At 49.3% G+C, this 19,000-nt stretch overlaps 1 protein-coding gene across 1 annotated transcript in view; it reads left to right on the forward strand.

Annotated features, from left to right (window-relative positions):
- Positions 1-629: 629 nt before the first annotated feature.
- Znf831 (zinc finger protein 831) overlaps positions 630-19,000 on the forward strand; it is a 64,043-nt gene continuing 45,672 nt past the window's right edge. The window contains exons 1-3 of the mRNA XM_050153037.1: positions 630-4,256; positions 5,857-5,996; positions 13,201-13,337. Of these exons, the coding sequence (XP_050008994.1) occupies positions 630-4,256; positions 5,857-5,996; positions 13,201-13,337 (3,904 nt within the window). The remainder of the gene's footprint in view (positions 4,257-5,856; positions 5,997-13,200; positions 13,338-19,000) is intronic.

Consider the following 19,000-nt stretch of genomic DNA (forward strand, 5'->3'; position numbering starts at 1 on the left):
CTGCTAGAGTAGCCACTGTGGATCACTGTGGGTGGGTGTGACTTCTTTGTGTGTATGTGTGTGTATATGTGTATGTATGTATATATATATAGGGTGTGTGTATATATGTGTATGCATGTGTATATATAGGGTGTGTATATATGTGTATGTGTATATATAGGGTGTATATGTATGTATATATAGGGTGTGTATATATGTAGGGTATATTGTGATGTGATGTGATGTGTGTGTGTGTGTGTGTGTGTGTGTGTGTGTGTGAGAGAGAGAGAGAGAGAGAGAGAGAGAGACTGGGATTCAGCTGAGAATCTTGTTACATGCCAGGCAAGTGCTCTATCACTGAGCTACACACCCAACCCTTTCTGTATGTTTTATTTGGAGACAGGGTCTCACTCTGTCATCCAAACAGGGCTAGAATTTGTAATCCTTCTGCCTCGGTCTTTTGGGTAACTAGGTTTACTTTTTGGCAACACCTTTCTTAACGTGGGGACAAGAGTGCTGCAGGCTTGTTGTTGGGGCTTATAGGGCTACTACTGTAACACCTTCTGGGAGGGAGAAGAAAGACATCTGTGGTAAAGCCTGGGTCTCGTTCACAGGTTGACACCAATCCTGGCCCACAGAGGTGATGAGGAATGGAGGCTTCAGAACCTACCCACCCCACCCCGCCTGCCAGCGACCAGTCAGCTCCTGCTCCTGGTGTTCCAGGGGTCTCAGGTGGGCAGGCCTCACCTCGCCTGACCCTGGGTCCAGTCATCCTGCCGCCAGAGCAGGGCCTGCCCCCAACTGTGTTCCTAAAGGCCTTGCCTGTCCCACTGTACCACACGGTACCTCCTGGGGGCCTCCAACCACGTGCGCCCCTGGTGACAGGCAGCCTGGAGGGGGCCAGTGTGCCTTTCATCCTCAGTCCCTTGCTGCAGCCTGAAGGGCCCAGTCCGACCCAGATGGGCAAGCCAGCCACCCCGGCCCTGACCGTGAACATCGTGGGCACACTGCCTGTACTCTCCCCGGGTGTGGGGTCCACACTGGTCAGCACGGGCAGGCTGAAGAATGCTGGGAAGTACCTGTGCCCGCACTGTGGCCGGGACTGCTTGAAGCCCAGTGTGCTAGAGAAACACATCCGGTCCCACACGGGGGAGAGACCTTTCCCATGCACCACCTGTGGCATCGCCTTTAAGACCCAGAGCAACCTTTATAAACACAGACGAACACAGACACATCTCAACAACTCTCGACTGTCTTTAGAGTCTGAGGGAAGTGGGAGCAGCCTTCTGGGGGATGGAGATAGGCCTGGAGAGACCACCTCACTGGAGAGCAGGGGGGACGAAGGCGCGCCAGAGAGCGCTCTTTCCCCTGGTGCCCACCCCACCCTCGCTACTAGGAACAGGGAAAGGATGGTAGAAGCGGCTCCCTCTCTAGGGACCAACCTTGCCCACAAGGAGGCTCCTGTGGACCATCCCCAGATGGTATCACCCGAGTTTCCACTAGTCAGCCCGCAGCCTAGGCGGAAGTTGCCAGAATCAAAGCCATCCTCCCTGCAGAGACAGCAGGAGACATGCTCAGAGAAGCCCTGGGACTCCAAGGCTGTGGAGGGCCAGCTGAGGAAGTGTGAGAGCACAGACTCGGGCTACCTGTCACGCTCAGACAGCGTGGAGCAGCCTCCGGTTGCCTCCAGCCCCTTGCACAGTCTGTCGGAGCACAGTGCAGAGTCTGAGGGGGAAGGAGGGCCTGGGGGCGGGTCTGCAGGCAACAGGGCAGAGCAGGGAACACGGGGATCCAGCCTGGAGCTGGAGAAGAAGAGACTGGAGGAGCGCATTGCCCAGCTCATCTCCCACAACCAGGCGGTAGTAGACGACCCGCAGCTGGACCACGTGCGGCCCCGCAAGACTGTGCTATCCAAGCAGGGCAGCATTGACCTGCCCATGCCTTATACCTATAAGGATTCCTTCCACTTTGACATCCGAGCACTGGAGCCCAACCGCAGGAGGGCTGCCCTCAGCCCAGCTCGCTCTACCTTCACGCCCCTGGAGGAGACCAGGCCCCTCTTCTTCCACTCTGTTCCCACCCAGCTCTCCACCACGGTGGAGTGTGTCCCTGTCACCAGAAGCAACTCGCTGCCTTTCATTGAGGGTTCTAAGTTGTGGCCAGAGTCACGGGACCCACAGGATGCCTTCCCTTTGATGCGGAAGTCCCTGAGCCCCAGGCTCACTCCAGCCCGGCTGGGGGACCACCCAGGACTGACCTTGACAGGCATCCCCAGTGGTCACCCTCGGGCCCTGGTGAGGCAGGCTGCCGTGGAGGATCTGCCCTGCACCCCTACTGGAGACCCCTCAGCTGTTGCCGAAGACCCAGATGGAAAGAGATCTGTGGTAAAGGAGGGGATGGCGTGCAGGGGCAGGGCCAGTAAGAAGTACAGCCAGAAGAAACAAAAGATGTTCTCTCAGGAGAAATGGCAGGTGTACGGGAATGAGACGTTCAAGAGAATATACCAGAAAATGAAGGCCAGCCACCAGGGAGGACAGAAACACAGGGACGTGAAGCAGGGCCAGGGGTCGGAACTGGACCTCCCCTCCCAGGAAGAAGTGGTAGGGGCTGACGGTGCAGGCCTGTCTCAGGACAATAGGGTCCCTGTCCTTGGGGACGCTACAGGAGGGGCAAAGCCAGGACCTCTGGGAAGTTGGCCCTCCCTGGAAGGCTCATTGGAGACCGAGTTTCCTAAGCAACTGAAGGCAGTGGCCAGAGCCAAGTCGTCTCCCACCCTTGGCAGCACAGACACCCTTTGTCTGAACAGTAAGAGTCCTCTGCTCTCTCCGCATGGGAAATCAGACCTGGGAAGCCAGTTGCCTCCAGAGCCTGTGCGTCTCCAAGGAAGAGACTTAAAAGCCCCTGGGGTGGCTTTGCCAGACCACAGTGGGGAAGTTACAAAAGAAACCTGCCCTGGAGACCAAACTCTCCTCAGACGGCCCAGTGATGGGTCTGTGGGCCTCCAACTTGTAGAAGACAAGTTACCCTCAGAAAGAAAGAGACTGAAGGTGGAGGGGCTGGACCACCAGGAGCAACCAGGGCCTCTGGAAGCTGAGCCCTTGGGTAGCTCTGTGTGGGCTGACTCCCAGCCACCCCAGAAACAGGACAGTACCTCTGAGGAGGTCCTGGACAGCTCAAATAAGGGTATCCAGCATGTGACAATGGCCCTGGAGTCTTCTAATGCCTCCTCAGCTGTTGCTGCTGTTGCCCTGAGGTGGCCAGGGCTAGGGGACAAGGATCCCACATTGCCTTCTGTACCTAAGACTCCTGGGCTCCACTCCCTGCTGCCTGCCCAACTCCAGGATCCTGGCATCCCTGCTGCTGTGTCAAGTGGCTCCTTTGCTCCCAAGTACCTGCTCAGGTTACCTCAGGGAGAGAAGCCCTCACCACAGGTTGCTCCAGGGCCTGGGAAAGATCCAGACTCTCTGTGTACAAGTGCACAGCCTGAAGAACAGGCCCTTCTTGCTGAATCAGAATTGGGAGTGAATGGGCCACCTAGAGCATCCTCAGGCCCAGCTGAGGCAGGTGGTATCCCAGAGGACCCTAGCTGGTCCAGGTCAATGGATGGAAGAGAAGAAACACAGACAGGAAGAGAGAAAAGAGACAGGACCAATAGCAACATCCCCACAGCTGAACTCTCCTCTGACCCCAACACCGGCACCACCCAGGAGACAGCTTCCGTCCTGCCTGCTCACACATGTGACACTCATGTGATCAAGGGTGTAGTGAATGAGACCCGTGCCATCTGTTGCCTTTGCATAGAGAGCCCACCAGCAAAAGCTAGAATATACGACAATCTTTTGAACACTTGGACATCGTCCCAGAAACTGGGGTCACCTAAGAATGCCCTAGAACGTCCTTCTTCAGAGACTGAGGAACGGCTGCCCGCCTATTTTCCCTCGCAAGCACATTATTTCTTCACGTCTTTCACAAGGCCCCCGGGTTTACCCCTGGGCCAGCAGAAACTGGACTTGTCACACCATGAAGGGACCCCCAAAAGCTGTGAAGCCCCAAGCTCCTTCCCCTCACTTAAGGCGGAGCCCCAACTCACCTGGTGTTGCTTGAATAGCAGCCTGGCCCTGCCTGCAGAACAGCAGAGAGCAGCTCCCAGGGACCTGGCTTCACCCTCACCTGATGGGAGCCTCCAGGGTAAGAGCTGCAGAGTGCTGCCTCCCAAGAGCAGTGGAGGAAGGACCCAGACAAGCCAAGGAGGAGGAGGGACCACGCAGGCACCTGAGGTAACACTGGGGAGGGCTGGGACATGGAGATGGGGAGGGAGAGAAGGGCTAAGTAGGGAGGGAGAGAGAGAGTTAATGGATCTATCCCTGTGGATATTACCACCATTGTGATATTTTCTGTCCCCAAAGGAGACTAGGGCTGCCATATGTGGAGTGGGAAGAAGTAGGGGTCCTAGATAGGAACAAAACTAAATAAATTCACAAAAATAAAATGGTAAAGAGCTGTTGTACTAGGGTCTGGGTCATGGCTGAATCAAAGTGCTTGCTTTACAAGTTTGAGGACCTGAGGACCTACATTTAAAAAGCCAGGTGTGATGGCAGGCATCTCCAATCCCAGCACTGGGAAGTAGAGACAGGAGATCACTGAGGCTGGCTTAGATTAGCCTCAGCTGTGAGTCCAGGCCAGCAAGAGACCCAAAACAAAGCTGGTTGACCCTTGAGAAAAGATACCCAAGACTGTTATTCTCTGGACTCTATACGCGCGCGCGCGTACACACACACACACACACACACACACACACACACACACACACACCATCCAGATAAGATATTTGCAATTAGACATAAAATTTCATCTTTTCTATTCCTGGTAACAGGCAAAAATAAAAAATAAAAAATAAAATAAATCACACTGCCTGCACACAACTCTCTAGGTCATCTAATCTATAGGTAGGTAATCAAAACTATATTTTAAAAAGAAATTTTATTTTCAGTTATGTATGTGAGGTAGGTGATTCACAGGTCATCAGCTCCTCTGAGCTAGGGTTGCCAGCAGTTGTGAGCTCCTTGATGTTGGTGCTGGGACTCAAATCTGGGTTCTTTACAGGAGCAGCAAGGGCTCTTAACCACTTAACCATCTCTCCAGGAACTGAAAACTCATGTTGACAGAACACACCAGACAGAAATCCAAAGCAGAATCAAAACAGAACAAAACAAGTAAAATTCTTGAATGGGGAAGCTCATTATCTCGGGTGTGCTGGGGAAATGGCTCCACCATAATCACAGGAACCAGACTCAGAACTAACTCTGAGGTTTTTAGGAACAATGATAAGAAGGAGAAAGTAGATAAAAGTTCAAAAACGGTCTTACCAGGGAATTAAGCCATGAGTTTATGGCCCCATCTGACAGCACCAAAGTTTTTATCCTGTTAGGTTGGGTTGGGAGTTGACAGAAACATTGAGGCCTCAGTCCTAACAGGACTTTATGGAACAAAGACAAGGATGGGACCCAAGACTTGCAAGTAATCTCCAGGGGCTGGAGGTAGGGATTCAAGGTCTGGTTTAAATCTCCTCTCTCTAAATTGTGGGGATTGCTGAGGTGGGTGATGTGGACTATGGCACTAGGTAACTTTCCACTCACATCAAAGGTCCAGTATTTCCACTGGAGGTCCAGTCTAGCCATGGTTCTGGAAGGTTCTATTGTGGCATATGACTAGTTGCCTGGTAAGAATGTCTTACAGGTTCAGGCCATTTGGTACTACAACATTTTGGTGCCTTAATTTCCATAGATAAGCATCTTGTCTCCAGAGAGAGAACTCTTCATGGTGTCCCCCAAATGGGGGCTTTGAATGGCACAATGACAAGATGCCTGGTATTTTCAGCTTCCCCACCCAACAGTCTCAGGAACGAGGGCCCAGGACCAGGTGTCCAGTCCACAGCGGAAGAAAGGACTGTGCCATAGGAGGGTGAAGATATCTCATGAGATCAGCAAGAAGAAGAAACTGAGGCTTCATTCCACGAGGTAAGATTTGTGGCTTCCTCTTCCCCTTCCATGCTGGCATGATATCAGAAACCCAGGAACTGAATGTGGTATTCAAATGGCAGCTCCCCCCCCCCCAGAGGGAGGCTCCTATTCCATTGGTCTGGAGTTCTGTGGCTTCAGATCTGCCTCTGTTACCCATAGCCTACCCAGCATGATCCCACTGATCATTTAATTATTTACTGCTGTCTTTCTAAGACAGGAACATAGTAAATAGTTGAGATAACCAGGTTGAAAAATATGTCTATCTAATTTTAGTCCTGAGAAAGAATGTGCTAATTATTGCTTTTAACACATTTTTAATATTTGCAAACAAATGTGTCTTTTGAGAAAAAAATTAAAAATCCAGGGAAGCAAAGAGAATCTCTCAACAATATCAAGACTTGGGGATAATCCTATGAACATTCAGAGGCACTGTCTTCTAGACAAGATAGAGGACATCTTTTAGGAGGCCTTAAGAGCTCAGCAGCAGCTCTTAGGACAATAGAGGACTACATAAAAATTAAAGCCACATCATAAAAGTCAGATTTCACACTGTATCTCTCATTCCTCCCAAGTTATTAAAAGTTCTGAGGACATGTGACTTGCCTTCTTGAGTGGCCATAGGTGGCCAGAGAGGAGTAGTAGACATTCTGGTAGGGTGAGAGCTGTGCGTTATGAATGTCTCAGTTCCTGTCTTTCTCCAGCATTGGATTTTCATCTATGTTTCTCAGCTGTGTTATATGCCTACTCCCACAGACACTTGTATTTTGAAGACTTTAATAGTTGACCTTTTGGGAGTCAAAAGAGGACATCTCTATCAGGGAACTACTCTATAAGCACCTTAAAGATGAACATGTAGAATTGGTGCAAAGAGGAGCAAGGAAGTTCTGAGAAAGGGCCTTGTCTTAGTTACTTTTCAATTGTTTGATAAACATCATGACTAAGGCAGCTTATAAGAGAAAATGCTTAATTTGGGGCTGATGGCTCCAGAGTTAGGGTCAATGACTATCTTGGTGGGGAGTATGATAATAAGCAGGCAGACATACACTGGAATAGTAGTTCATCTGCTCATCCATCCATCTATCTACTTATCTACCCATGTGTATATCAATCATCATCCATCCATCCGTCCATCCATCCACCCATCCATCCATATAGTGTCAGGCTTTTTATCTCATCTATTTATCCATTCAGCCATTTATCTATCAATCATCTGTCTCATCTATGTATCATCTTCCTTCCTTTCTTCCTTTTTTGCTTTCATTCTAACTACAAACCTACCTACTTACCTACCATTTTTCTGACATTTGCTATGAGGTGTTACATTCTGTGAGTGAATCTGGCCTTTGTTATGCTTGTTTTTAATGCTTGTTAATGTTGGTTGTTTTTAATTGTTTAAATGATGAATATAATTTATAGGAGCCTGTGAGAGTATATATATTATATAGATTCTTACATGTTATAAGTCATGTATGCATTCTTCTGTCTAGCATTTAATTTTTAAAGCCCATTTATTTATTTAGCCTATGGAATTGCCGCATACTACCTTTTTATCCCTTGATTCATTTTGAACCATTCTTCTGGCATTTTCTTCTTCCCAAAGCACATTGTTCAGAATTCCAGGAGAAAAGAAGCCTACCCTTGTTGTTATTAGTTTGAAATAGCTGCATTTCAGGCTGGAGAGATGGCTCAGCAGTTAAGAGCACTGGCTGTTCTTCCAGAGGACCCAGGTTCAATTCCCAGCATCCACATGGAACTCACAGCTGTCTGCAACTCCAGTTCCAGGGGATCTGATTTTGTCACACAGTCATACATGCAGCTAAAACACAAATGCACATAAAATAAGAAAAAAAATAAATCATTTAAAAATGTTTGCCAGGCTGTGGTGGCGCACACCTTTAATCCCAGCACTCAGGAGGCAGAGGCAGATGGATCTTTGTGAGTTCTAGGACATCCTGATCTACAGAGTGAGTTCCAGGTACAGTCCCATTCTGAGAATTAGTGAGGCAGGATCACCATTTTAAGACTGAGTTAGTGGTAAGAGCCAGTGACTTCTGCTAAGTACCTGTCAGATTCTGGTATAAGTGAAGAACTCGACTGAAGGTTTTCCTGGTCTCAGTCCCTAGGGGTTAAGGAAGGTGTCTTCTCTTTATGACTGATGAGGGATTTCTCCCGGCTCCTGTGGGAACACTCACTTCTTAGTCATCCGTGGTGGTTATGTGGCCTGCTGTGGCCTCAGGTCTCTACAGCAACAGAAACCGCCCCATGACTTCCACTAGGATCCTGTCCCACCTGAGACAGGGAATATAGAATTTACCTGGTCTGGCAAAACCACCAAGAAGAAAACAATCTTACCCGCCCAGGTTTTCTTTCTTGTGGCTTTGCAACTTCAATCAGACTATTAGTACGGTTAAGTATATTTAATTTTTAAGAACAACTTAATTGAGGCTGGAGAGATGAATCAGTGGTTATGAGTACTGACTACTCTTCCAGACGGACCTGGGTTCAATTCCCAGCACCCATGTGGCAGCTCACAACTGTCTGTAACTCCAGTTCCAGGGGATCTGACACCCTCATGCAGACATGCGCGCAGATGAAACACCAGAGTAATAAAATACAAAATAAATCATTAAAAAAAGAACAGCTGAGTTGTATTTTCAGTATAAGGAGGGCTGTGATGGAATCAGAGGGTTAGGTCAGGTCATTTAATTTGCTGTGCCTCATCAGAAGAAGTTGTTTTTGCCGGCATGGCGGCACATACCTTTAATCCCAGCACTTGGAAGGCAGGTGGATCTCTTGTGAGTTTGAGGCCAGCCTGGCCTACAGAGAGAGTTCCAGGACAGCCATGGTGTTGCACAGAGAAACCCTGTCTCGAGAAAACAAACAGAAAGAGTTTGTTTTTGTTCTTATTATTTTTTAAGCTGTGATTTCGGTAACGTGACCAAGCAGCTCTCAAACCTTTGATCCTCTTGCCTGAGCTCCTGAGAACTGGGATGGTGTGTTAGAAGTTACACATTTTCATAGACCCACAGGCTGCCTTTTCTTCAGCAGCGTGTTAAAAAGTCTTCTGTCACTCTCAGTCTCCTAATGTCGGGAGCATATGAAGATTTCCTCTGATATTTTTTTAATATATATAAATATATGCACTCATATCTATGGAAGGATTTGGTTTGTGACCTAGCCAACCAGGGAGCATGGATCAAATATGATTTTTTATTTGTTTTAGCAACTGGGTATGACTTCATATTTTTGAAACTACATATTTGCTTATATATTGCTCACATATTTCACAGATAGAGATTTTATTTGATTGGAAAACTCTAAAGCATTATATGGGGTTTACATAGAAACCTCTCAGACCTGTCTATCAGTCCAGGGTCCCACATCTGTTTACTGATTTTAGCTCCCTGTTTATACTTGAAGTTCATCTCAGGGCTTTCCATTCTGTTTCTTCTCTCTCTCTCTCTCTCTCTCTCTCTCTCTCTCTCTCTCTCTCAACACTATAATGAAGATTGCTGTTTCATTAATAAAGCTACACATGTTAGCCACCCCACGTGTCTAAAACACGGGGGTCCATCTTGAGAGAAGCAGTGAAAACATGTAGAAACTTCATGCTTGCATGCCTAATTACTCTTGTGTTAATTTGAGGCCCAGAGACTCACGAAGTTCTCAGAATCCATCTGCGCCAGGCCCACAACAATCACTGAACCATGGAATTGGGTTTTATTGATTAATTCGTGGCTGTGTACAAGCTTGAAGTGCTGAGAGGCTTGGCTGAGGATGCTTCCGGCAAATGCAGCTTAGATAGCCCCAAGTGAGGCCATGCAGGAGAAGGGCAGTTCTACCAGGCACACACTCCCCTGAAGGAGTGGGGTTCACCTCAGGCCCCTAGGATTTTATTCATCGTGAGGGTCTTCCTTATTTACGGTTCCTGTGTAGGGCTGTAGGGCTGTTCTTCTGTCATTATGTGATTTGTTCAGTTAGAGGAATCTGTGAGAATAAGGATAGAGGCAGATTGGTCAGTGGTGGTCCTGAGCTCATATGACTTCTGCTGCAACGCGTGTCTGAGAGCTTGTGACAGGTCACCCACAGGACCAGAGCTTTGAATCTGCTCTCTCTCTCTGCTTCTCCTCTTTGCTTCGCTGTGTCCTCGGGGCTGTGAGAGGAGCTGGGAGACACAAAAGATGGGCTGGAGCGTGCTATTTGAGTGGGTGAACTCATGTGATGCTGGTTTCTATAGCCATCTGCCAGTTGTCCTTAGATACCTAAGTACACAGCAGTGTTTAGAGCAACAAGGGGTTAATACACTTCAACCACTGTCAAGATTCACGACAATAATCTCAATCCTCCACTTCCCAGTTCCCACAGAAGCCCCTTAGCTCAATACCTTAACCTAGCAGTCTTCAGAAGTTCCTCCTGGACCGACCTGGCAAGAATGCTTACAATGACTGGTCTCCACAAGACCAGGAATAAACGTATCATGAAATCCATAAAGAGAATCCAAAGAATAGAGAAGCTTGCATGGACCCCAAGAGCCCAGCTCAAAACCCGAATCTCCAGGGGCTTCCTTTTAAAAGTATAAACGAGAAAATGGATCAGCCCAGTGTGGTAAATTAGACATGCCCTTGGAAAACGGAGGTGATCTTAAACTCAGCCGTGAGAAACAGAAATGAGAAGGGACAGGTCTAGCGCCACGTACGAAGTTGACATGTACTTAGTATCAGTCACGGGCGTGCTCGAAGTCCTTCAGACCAAAGCAAGCATTTTGAGAAGGAGGCCACTCACATCCAACCCCTGAGTGTTTCTTAGAAAGCGGAGCTCCAGGTGAGGGTTTGAGGGTAAGCGACTGGGGAGGGTGAGCTCTTAGGAGGGCAGGAAGGCTGTGGAGGCAGGTGAGGGCAGGGAGAAGGGAGTGCAGCTGTGTTGTAATGGAACGGGGGCCTCAGCCTGGGCCCCCAGGCCCTCTAGAGAGGGAATTGAACCATATCGATTGTCCTAGAGGTGGGTGTGTAACTGGACTGCCTCATCCAACATGGCCAGGTCCCCCCTGACCCAAGGATATGCCTGTCTCCACTCCAATGGGGGGCAGGCAGAGATGTGTAGCCTCAGGGAGAACAGTTGGATGTTGCCTCATAGCGCCTACACGCCTAGGGGCTCCCTGAAGAACTGCCCCACCAGGCTCATTTTCTGAATGCAGCTCCTTGGGGGGAGAGGCCTGCACACAAAGACCCCTCTGAGAGGATCACAGAGAGATAGGAACACCCCAGCCCACAGCAGCCGCAGAGTCCACGTGGGCGCTCCTTAAGAATGACAACGTCCAGGCCCCACTTTGGTAAGATGGCCTCAGGGACCAGGAACTCTCCTGACAGACCCCCTAACAACTTGGATGGAATGACGTCCCCAAGGTTCAGGTCATGTGCCATTCTTCACGCCTGCAAGCCCGCAGCGGTTACCGTGGTCTTGAGGGCAAAGGTGACCCTGCACACTCGCTGGCAGACATTTCCCACAAGTCCCACTTTCCTTCCTTCTTTTGTCTGTGCGCTTTGAAATCACGCTGCAGGAGCTCCAGTGGGGTGGGGTGGGGGGCGGTTTATGATGAGTGAGTAGCAGCCTGTCCTCCCTCCCCTGATGGCTCTTTAAGGAGCTTGTGGCCTGGACAAATGAGACAGAGGCTTCAGGGAAGGAGCCAGGTACCCCCACCCCAACCCCAGGGGCCACAGTTCCTGTTCCAGGTACCCTGACTCCAACCCTTAGGAGCCACAACTCCTGATCCAAACAGGAAAAGCAAGTTTTTTTCCCCTCAAATGTAGACACCTGGAAAGATAAACAGAAAACCACTTTCTTATTGTTGGTGCCAGAAAAAGGCAACATCTGGGAGGATGCTGTGCTCTTCAGCCCGTATTGAAATCCTGCAGGCAGCCCCTGTGACTCGCTCAGGTGCCTGGGTCTTTGCAGAAGCAGTCGAGGCAGAAGAGTGGCTATGCATGTTGCTTCCTTTCCAGAAGGTCTGTGGAGCTCCACGGGAGTCAAGTGCTTGGCAACTGCAGCCCGCACAGGGAGGGGGCTCCCATAAGTGTCTGCAAACAGGGTGAAGAGCTGTCAAAGGAGCTTAAGGCATGTGGCTGTAAGCCTTCATCTCAGTTTGCTTACCTGCGAACTAAGAGTGCTAGACCAGATGGCGTGTCCATTTAGGGCTGTACCTGCTCGTCGGTAGAACACGGTGAACCTGCATTCGAAGAAAGGGCCACAAGGTCATTAGCAGATTGCTCACTGGACACACGGTGCGCATGTTACAAAGGGCATGCGCCAGCACCGAGAGGGGTGGGAAATCTCCATGACAATCAGTGCAAGTGAACTCCCAGCCTTTTCTCTTTCTCCATCCTTATCATGTCTTCCCTCTGAGTTGTGAGTGACATTTTGTTTTGGGGACTATTAGATCAGATGTTCTGGCTGGGGCTCACTGATGGGGAATCTGTGTAGACCCCAAGATGCAGGCCGCCAACACCACCTATGGTGGCATCAGTGCGGCTCTTAACATAACTGTGGCTAACAGGCTCAGTAGCCCCAGGAAGATAGCAGCTAACATGCGGGTCTATAGTGATTGCAAAACATTTACAGCTTTGTACAAAGTTCTCTGCAGCAAAGTGTTTAGTGAGTAGTGAAGGACCAGAATCTAACATCCATATCAATCCGTATCGACCTGCAGAGCCATTTCCCCAAGCTGTTCCTAGGCAGCACGGCACGTGAACATGATCTCAGGCTGGGGATGTGCCGCCCTGGGTAGAGTGCCTTCCTTAGGCACACAAAGTCCTGGGCTTTGGCCTCGGCATTGCATGGTAATGCTCACCTGTGATCACAGGACTCAGAAGGCTGAGGCAGGAGGATCAGAAGTGCAAGACCATTGTCGGCTATGATGCAAAAAGTTCAAGGCCAGGTTGGGCTCCATTCGAGCTTGTTTCAAAACAAAACATCAGCCCCATCTCACACAGGCTCGTGGGCTGTGCTATTTCTATCCTCACATCCTGGGGTTAGAAGGTGAGTTGGGAGAGGGGTGAGGAGAGATGAGTGGGGGTGGCTGGTGAGAAGGTGCTCAGGGCTGATCAACTACTTCAGGTCCAGCCCCGAGATTCTCAGCCACCCTCAGAGCCTCTCTGGCACACAGTGTTCTACCTGATGGCTATGTATGCATTGCTCTGCACCACAGATATGAAGGACGTTTCTGGCAGAGAGCCAAACGACTGTGCAAGCCACCCTGGTTGCCAAGAAGAAGCTGTCTCCCCCACCGACTTGAGGGACTGCAGCCACGAGGGACCCTTGGGAAGGCTTCATCAGAAGCGGCAGGTAACGCTTGCCTTGGCAGCAAATCCAGATGCACAGAACAAATGCACCACACCCTGGCATTTATGCCAGCAAACGGCATTTATAGCAGCAAACGGGCCAGTGCCAGGCCAGATCCAGAGGGGCCACTTGTATGAAGGGCTATGATGAAGTTTTTATCTGTGAGATAATCAGACTTGATCTATGGAAATGGCAGGGGGTACGACATCAAGATGTCAGTTCTGGGCTGTACAAACAATGGGCCTGGAGACAGCAGGTTCTGTACAGGTATGGATTCCCTCTGGGATCTGGGAACGATCTGGGGATGTGTTCACTAGAAGTCCTTGGTGCTTTTCCCATCTGTAGATAAGAAGTAAGCTCAGTGCTTTGCACAATGCCATCATTGTAAGGCTCTGGGGAGGGGACATAGAGGCTGTGGTTGGTGTCAGAGGCATGGACAGGTATGCCAGTTCCATGTGCAATGCTTACCTGGGCAGCAGTGAGGACCAGGCCCAGAAGAAATGCAGCCCAAACTCGAAGAGGCTGCTTACTGGAAAAGAGATATGATGTGGGAGGGTCTTCTGTTTTGTGTTGATTTCATTGGTTAAAAAAGAAACTTCCTTGGCCATTTGATAGGCCAGCCCTTAGGTGGGTGGAGTAGACAGAACAGAATGCTGGGAAGAAGGGAAGTTAGGCAATCGCCATGCCTCTCCTCTCTGGGTCAGATGCGATGGAGCCAGCTGCCAGGTCAGACATGCTGAATCTTTGCCGGTAAGCCACCACTTTGTGGTGCTACACAGATTAGAAATGGGTTAAAGCAAGATATGAGAGTTAGTCAAGAAGAGGCTAGAGCTAATGGGCCAAGAAGTGTTTAAATGAATACAATTTGTATATTGTTATTTCGGGTGTAAAGCTAGCCGTGCAGGAGCTGGGCGGAATGAAAAGCAGGCTTGCTCGCCTCATCACTACAGAGATGGTTCAAGCTTCCATCCCTGAGCAGCTAGGACAAATCAGGGAATTTTTCTGAGTCACCATGTCCCTTTCACCCTACAGCAGTGACTCCAGCCTTGCTCTTACTTGCACAGGCTTTGACTGGAAGGAATGGAGCCACCCGTGAGAGGCTGTGGGGCCATCTGGCCAGTAGCATCTGAGTTTGTGGCTGATTGTTGACTGATTGGTTTGAGAGATAACTCTGAGCTTTGTCCTTAGGATCCATGGTGGGGGCATTTACTTTTCCACCTTTGTGTAGCTCTCAGCACCCGCTACAGGCAAATGGCACTTGCTCCACCCCTCTTCCCCCATACCCTGTCCCCAAGTCTTCTCTTCATGGAGAGAGGAACATGAGGTCTAATGCTTTGCTACTCAGAACCAACTCACCATAGTTACTCACTCTTACTGTTGGATGGCCAGCTGCAGATGGCAAAATTCTCTTCTTGTGGAAGAATTTCAAGGAGGAAGGCTGGGGTGCAGAAGGATGAAAGAACCGAACCCTGCTCTTTCTCCACTGCCCATGGCGTTCACCTTCGTCTACATCCCTTTGTTCCTTACTCAGTGAAACCAGCTCCTATGTTGTGATATCCTCTGTGGAGGGCATCTCAGAACTACTCATGGGCTTGTCTGTAGATCAGAACAAGAGAACAGTCTTCCATACAAGGGCCACAGGATACTGTGTGACTGTGCTTTCTCAGTGGGCCTTTATACGACAGTATTGATGGCCTCTGTGCTTTCTAGACTCTCGGAGTATGGGCTCTTCCCGTTCCTAGAGTGGTTCTTCAACTTGCATCCCATTGTTGGGAACCCAGATCTCAGAGCGCTAGAAGGTGAGGAGCTGTAGGCAGAGCAGTCCCACGTTGAATGGACTCCGTGTTGGAACCATGGCCCCGGCTCTTCATTCCTGGTTAGCATGACCCCATCCTCCCATGTTCTCAGAGAGTTTGGTTCTAGGGTTTTCCCTGATGTGGTCTGGAGCTCCAGTAACTATCATCCCTGATGGGACACTGCAAATGAGCTGTCTATGGCTGTCTATGGGCAAGAGATTGCCAGCAGCCACAGGTGGCACAACCGGAACCAACCGAACTCTACCCATTGTTCTCCAGAAGGGAGGTCTCCAGCTCTCTTCCTGAACAGCTTTGGAATGGTGAATTCAGCTGTGTTGGGTGCTCACACCAGCCTAGCCAGGGCCCTAGGCTCTGTGTTGTACAGCTGAGTGGGGCAGAGAGAATTCCTGCTCTTGGTAACAGGCCTCCTGGCTCCTTGTCCATCTTTGACCACACTGGGAATGTCATCGGTCACCTGCTCACTTCCCCGTGAAGGATTTTGATGGTTAAGCTAAGATACATAAGTTCTGGCCTATAGACCCAGATGCTCAGTATGAGGTGGCAGGGGCTTCTCGGTGCGGCCTTCCTTTGCAGCATCGGAAGTAGCCAATGATGTTGGTTGTTAGCATGCACAGATGTGTGGCAGTGGTGTGTGCAGGATGCCGAGTGAAAGAGAGACCCATGGCGACTAGTCCTCATGCTGGCAAGAGGACTATGAAGCCACTCTCCTGAGTCTTGGTAGGAGGTGGGTACACTGTTCTGGCTGACTATTGGGCACGGGGAGGAGACTCCTCCAGAAGGAGGAATGTGAGGGAAAGTGCAGGAGCGGCCATGTGGGTGGTCCAGTTAAGGGTGTATCATCATCCAGTATGCCTATGGAATGCAGAAAGCTCGTACTGGTTTCCCATATAACGCCATCACAAACCCGACACTTCCTGTCCCCTCACGGTTCTCCCAGGCAGCCCCGGAGCCTCGTGTTCCCCAAAGGTTCAGGGACAGATTTCTCCCTGTTCTTCCATTCCCATGATCCTAGTTTCTTTGGCCTGCAGCCTCACCCTTCAGTAGCTAGCTCCATTTTCACATGGTCCCCAGCCTTTTTCTTACAAGGACACCTGTCATTGGGTTCATGATCCTCACTAAACCTAGGGTCCCTTCATCTTAAGAACCCTGAATTAGCGAGTTCTGCAGACCTAGCAACACCGTTTTCACAGATCCCAGGGTTGTTCCGCCTTTGTAATTTGCTCTCATACAATCTCGCATCAGTGATTGCAAATGTCTTCTTAGATGACGAAAAGGCCATGGTGCATGCGGGGGCATCAGTGTGGACATACCACCTGGGATCGCCGTGACAGTAAACACATTTGGCAGAATATTCCAGTTAGCCTAAGCTATAAAAACAGAACCATGGGACTGGGGAAATGGCTCACTAGATAAAGTACTTGCTGGGTAAGTGTGTAGGCCTGAGTTCAGTCCCTGATACCCAAAAATGAAAAGCAAACCATGTAATGTTAGCACTGAAAAGGTGGATACAGGAGAATCTCTGGGGTTCACTGAGAAGCCAATTTGGCCAAATTGATGAGCTACAGGTTCATTGAGAAACCCTCTCTCAAAAGATAAGGTGGCAAGTAATTGCAGGAGACTCTTGATGTTGACTTCAGACTTCTACCGACATCAACAACAACAACAACAACACACACACACACAGTCCCCACCTCCACCGACCCTTAGCATTAGACTCTGTAACACTTGGGGACACAGAATTCTCAGACTTCAGGTAGCATCCCTGTCAGTAGCCATGGGAGACATCCATGTCCTTTAAAGAAAATTTTGGGGGACTGGCTGAGAGAGTCATAGGCAGGGCCTTCACACGTGACTTTGTGGGCTGTGTAGAATTCAGCTCAACATTCCCCTAGAGTGTGCCTAGCCTCACCCTCCGGCCCCATGGGAATTATGCAAGTCAAAGAAAAGAGCATCTACTCTCATTTGGGCCCTGCTCATAGGACATGCACTGGCTTGATCACTGAGATCCAGAGCTCTCATAACCAGAGTGGCCCCTTTCATCTCCTTAAAAGCCCTTCTTGACCTCAAGGGAGGATCTGTATCTACTCTGCAGGGTGTCTGAGAGGCTCCAGACATCCCCCCATGTCCCTACATTTGGGGGTAATCTACTCTGTGTAGTCCAAACTCAACAGTAGTCTTCCATGACTTTGGCACAGTTCCAAGAACAAAGTTGTGAGCCAATGAATAAAACTAGGTCTCAGCAGAAACAGAACCCAAGGATAGAGAAAGCTAAGTTAATTCTCCCAGCAGGGACCCAGCTCCCAGCTCACACTCCATATGCATAATAGTACCTTGGTAGCCTGCACAGTTCTCAGGTGTCTAATTCTTCTGTCTGTTATTTGAGCAGCAGACTGAGCCCGAGGATGGGGTCCCTAGTACCCATTTTCAAAGGCCTCCTGCCCCTTCAATTAGGAAGAACTGGAAACCATTGCAGGACAGGTGTAAGCCTGCCTAGCGAGGTCTGCACACTGGCTTGGGAAGAATTAATCACTGTGTGTCTTTATTGAAGTGTCAGAAGAGACTTCAGAAAGGATGACAGGGCAGCCCTGCAAGCTGGGGTTGACAGAGTGTGATGGACACCTGAGCTGGGGATGGGAAAGCATGTCAAAGTAAACACTGCTTGGAAACCTAAGGGCGAAAGGGCTTCATTCCCACTGCTAGCCAGTGTGACCATGAAGAGAACTGAAGGGCTCAGGAGGGCAAGGTGTGAAACTCAGCTTGCTCTAACTTCAAAGGATGCTGCACTGGGCCATGGTGGTCCTCCATTTATAAATGACTGTGTGTGCCTGACTGTGTATGTCTGTAACTTTGTGTACCTGTGACTGTGTGTGCCTGTGACTGTGTATACCTGTGACTGTGTGTACCTGTGACTGTGTGTACCTGTGTGTGTCTGTGACTGTGACTGTGTGTCTGTGACTGTGTGTGCCTGTGACTGTGTGTACCTGTGACTGTGTGTGCCTGTGACTGTGTGTCTGTGACTGTGTGTACCTGTGACTGTGTGTACCTGTGACTGTGTGTACTTGTGACTGTGTACCTGTGACTGTGTGTGTCTCTGACTGTATATGTCTGTAACTGTGTGTACCTGTGACTGTGTGTGCCTGTGACTGTGTATACCTGTGACTGTGTGTGCCTGTGACTGTGTGTACCTGTGTGTACCTGTGACTGTGTGCCTATGACTGTGTGGGTCTGTGACTGTATGCCTGTGACTGTGTGTACCTGTGACTGTGTGGGTCTGTGACTGTGTGTGCCTGTTGACTGTGTGTACCTGTGACTGTGTATGCTTGTGGCTGTGTGTACTTGTGACTGTGTGTACCTGTGACTTTGTGTGTACCTTTGACTGTGTGTGCCTGTAACTAAATGAACAGGTGATCATGTATCTGTATGGGGGAGAGAGGAGGAACTGCATCCCAGGGCAGGGCGGTGTGTGGAGATTTGTTGTGGGCCATCCAAGAGGCTGTAATTGGAGAAAATTGATGGATTCAAGAGAAGAAATTGAGAAACCCATTACTTTGGGATAAGGAATTTGCTGATTTGAAGGTAGGAAAACTGGGTTTTCTCCCTGGAGGCTCCCAAGAAATAGACATCTTCAAATATGGTCAAGAGCACACATATCCAAAAACAAGTTAGATTTAACATTCTTTCTTTTTTTTTTTTTTTGAATTCTCTTCCTGTCAATAATTTAGGATGAGACAGAGTGAGAGGATGGTTTTTAAAAATATTTCTAAAGATGTTTGATTTCTGTCTAAACCATTTCAATAGCTTGGAGCTAATCAGTCAGATTAACAGATGGTGCGGGATGAAGCCATCCGT

Source organism: Alexandromys fortis, unplaced genomic scaffold, assembly GCF_014885135.2.
Source record: "Alexandromys fortis isolate MF-2015 unplaced genomic scaffold, M_Fortis_MF-2015_v1.1 scaffold_81, whole genome shotgun sequence".
Taxonomy (NCBI): Eukaryota; Metazoa; Chordata; class Mammalia; order Rodentia; family Cricetidae; genus Alexandromys; species Alexandromys fortis.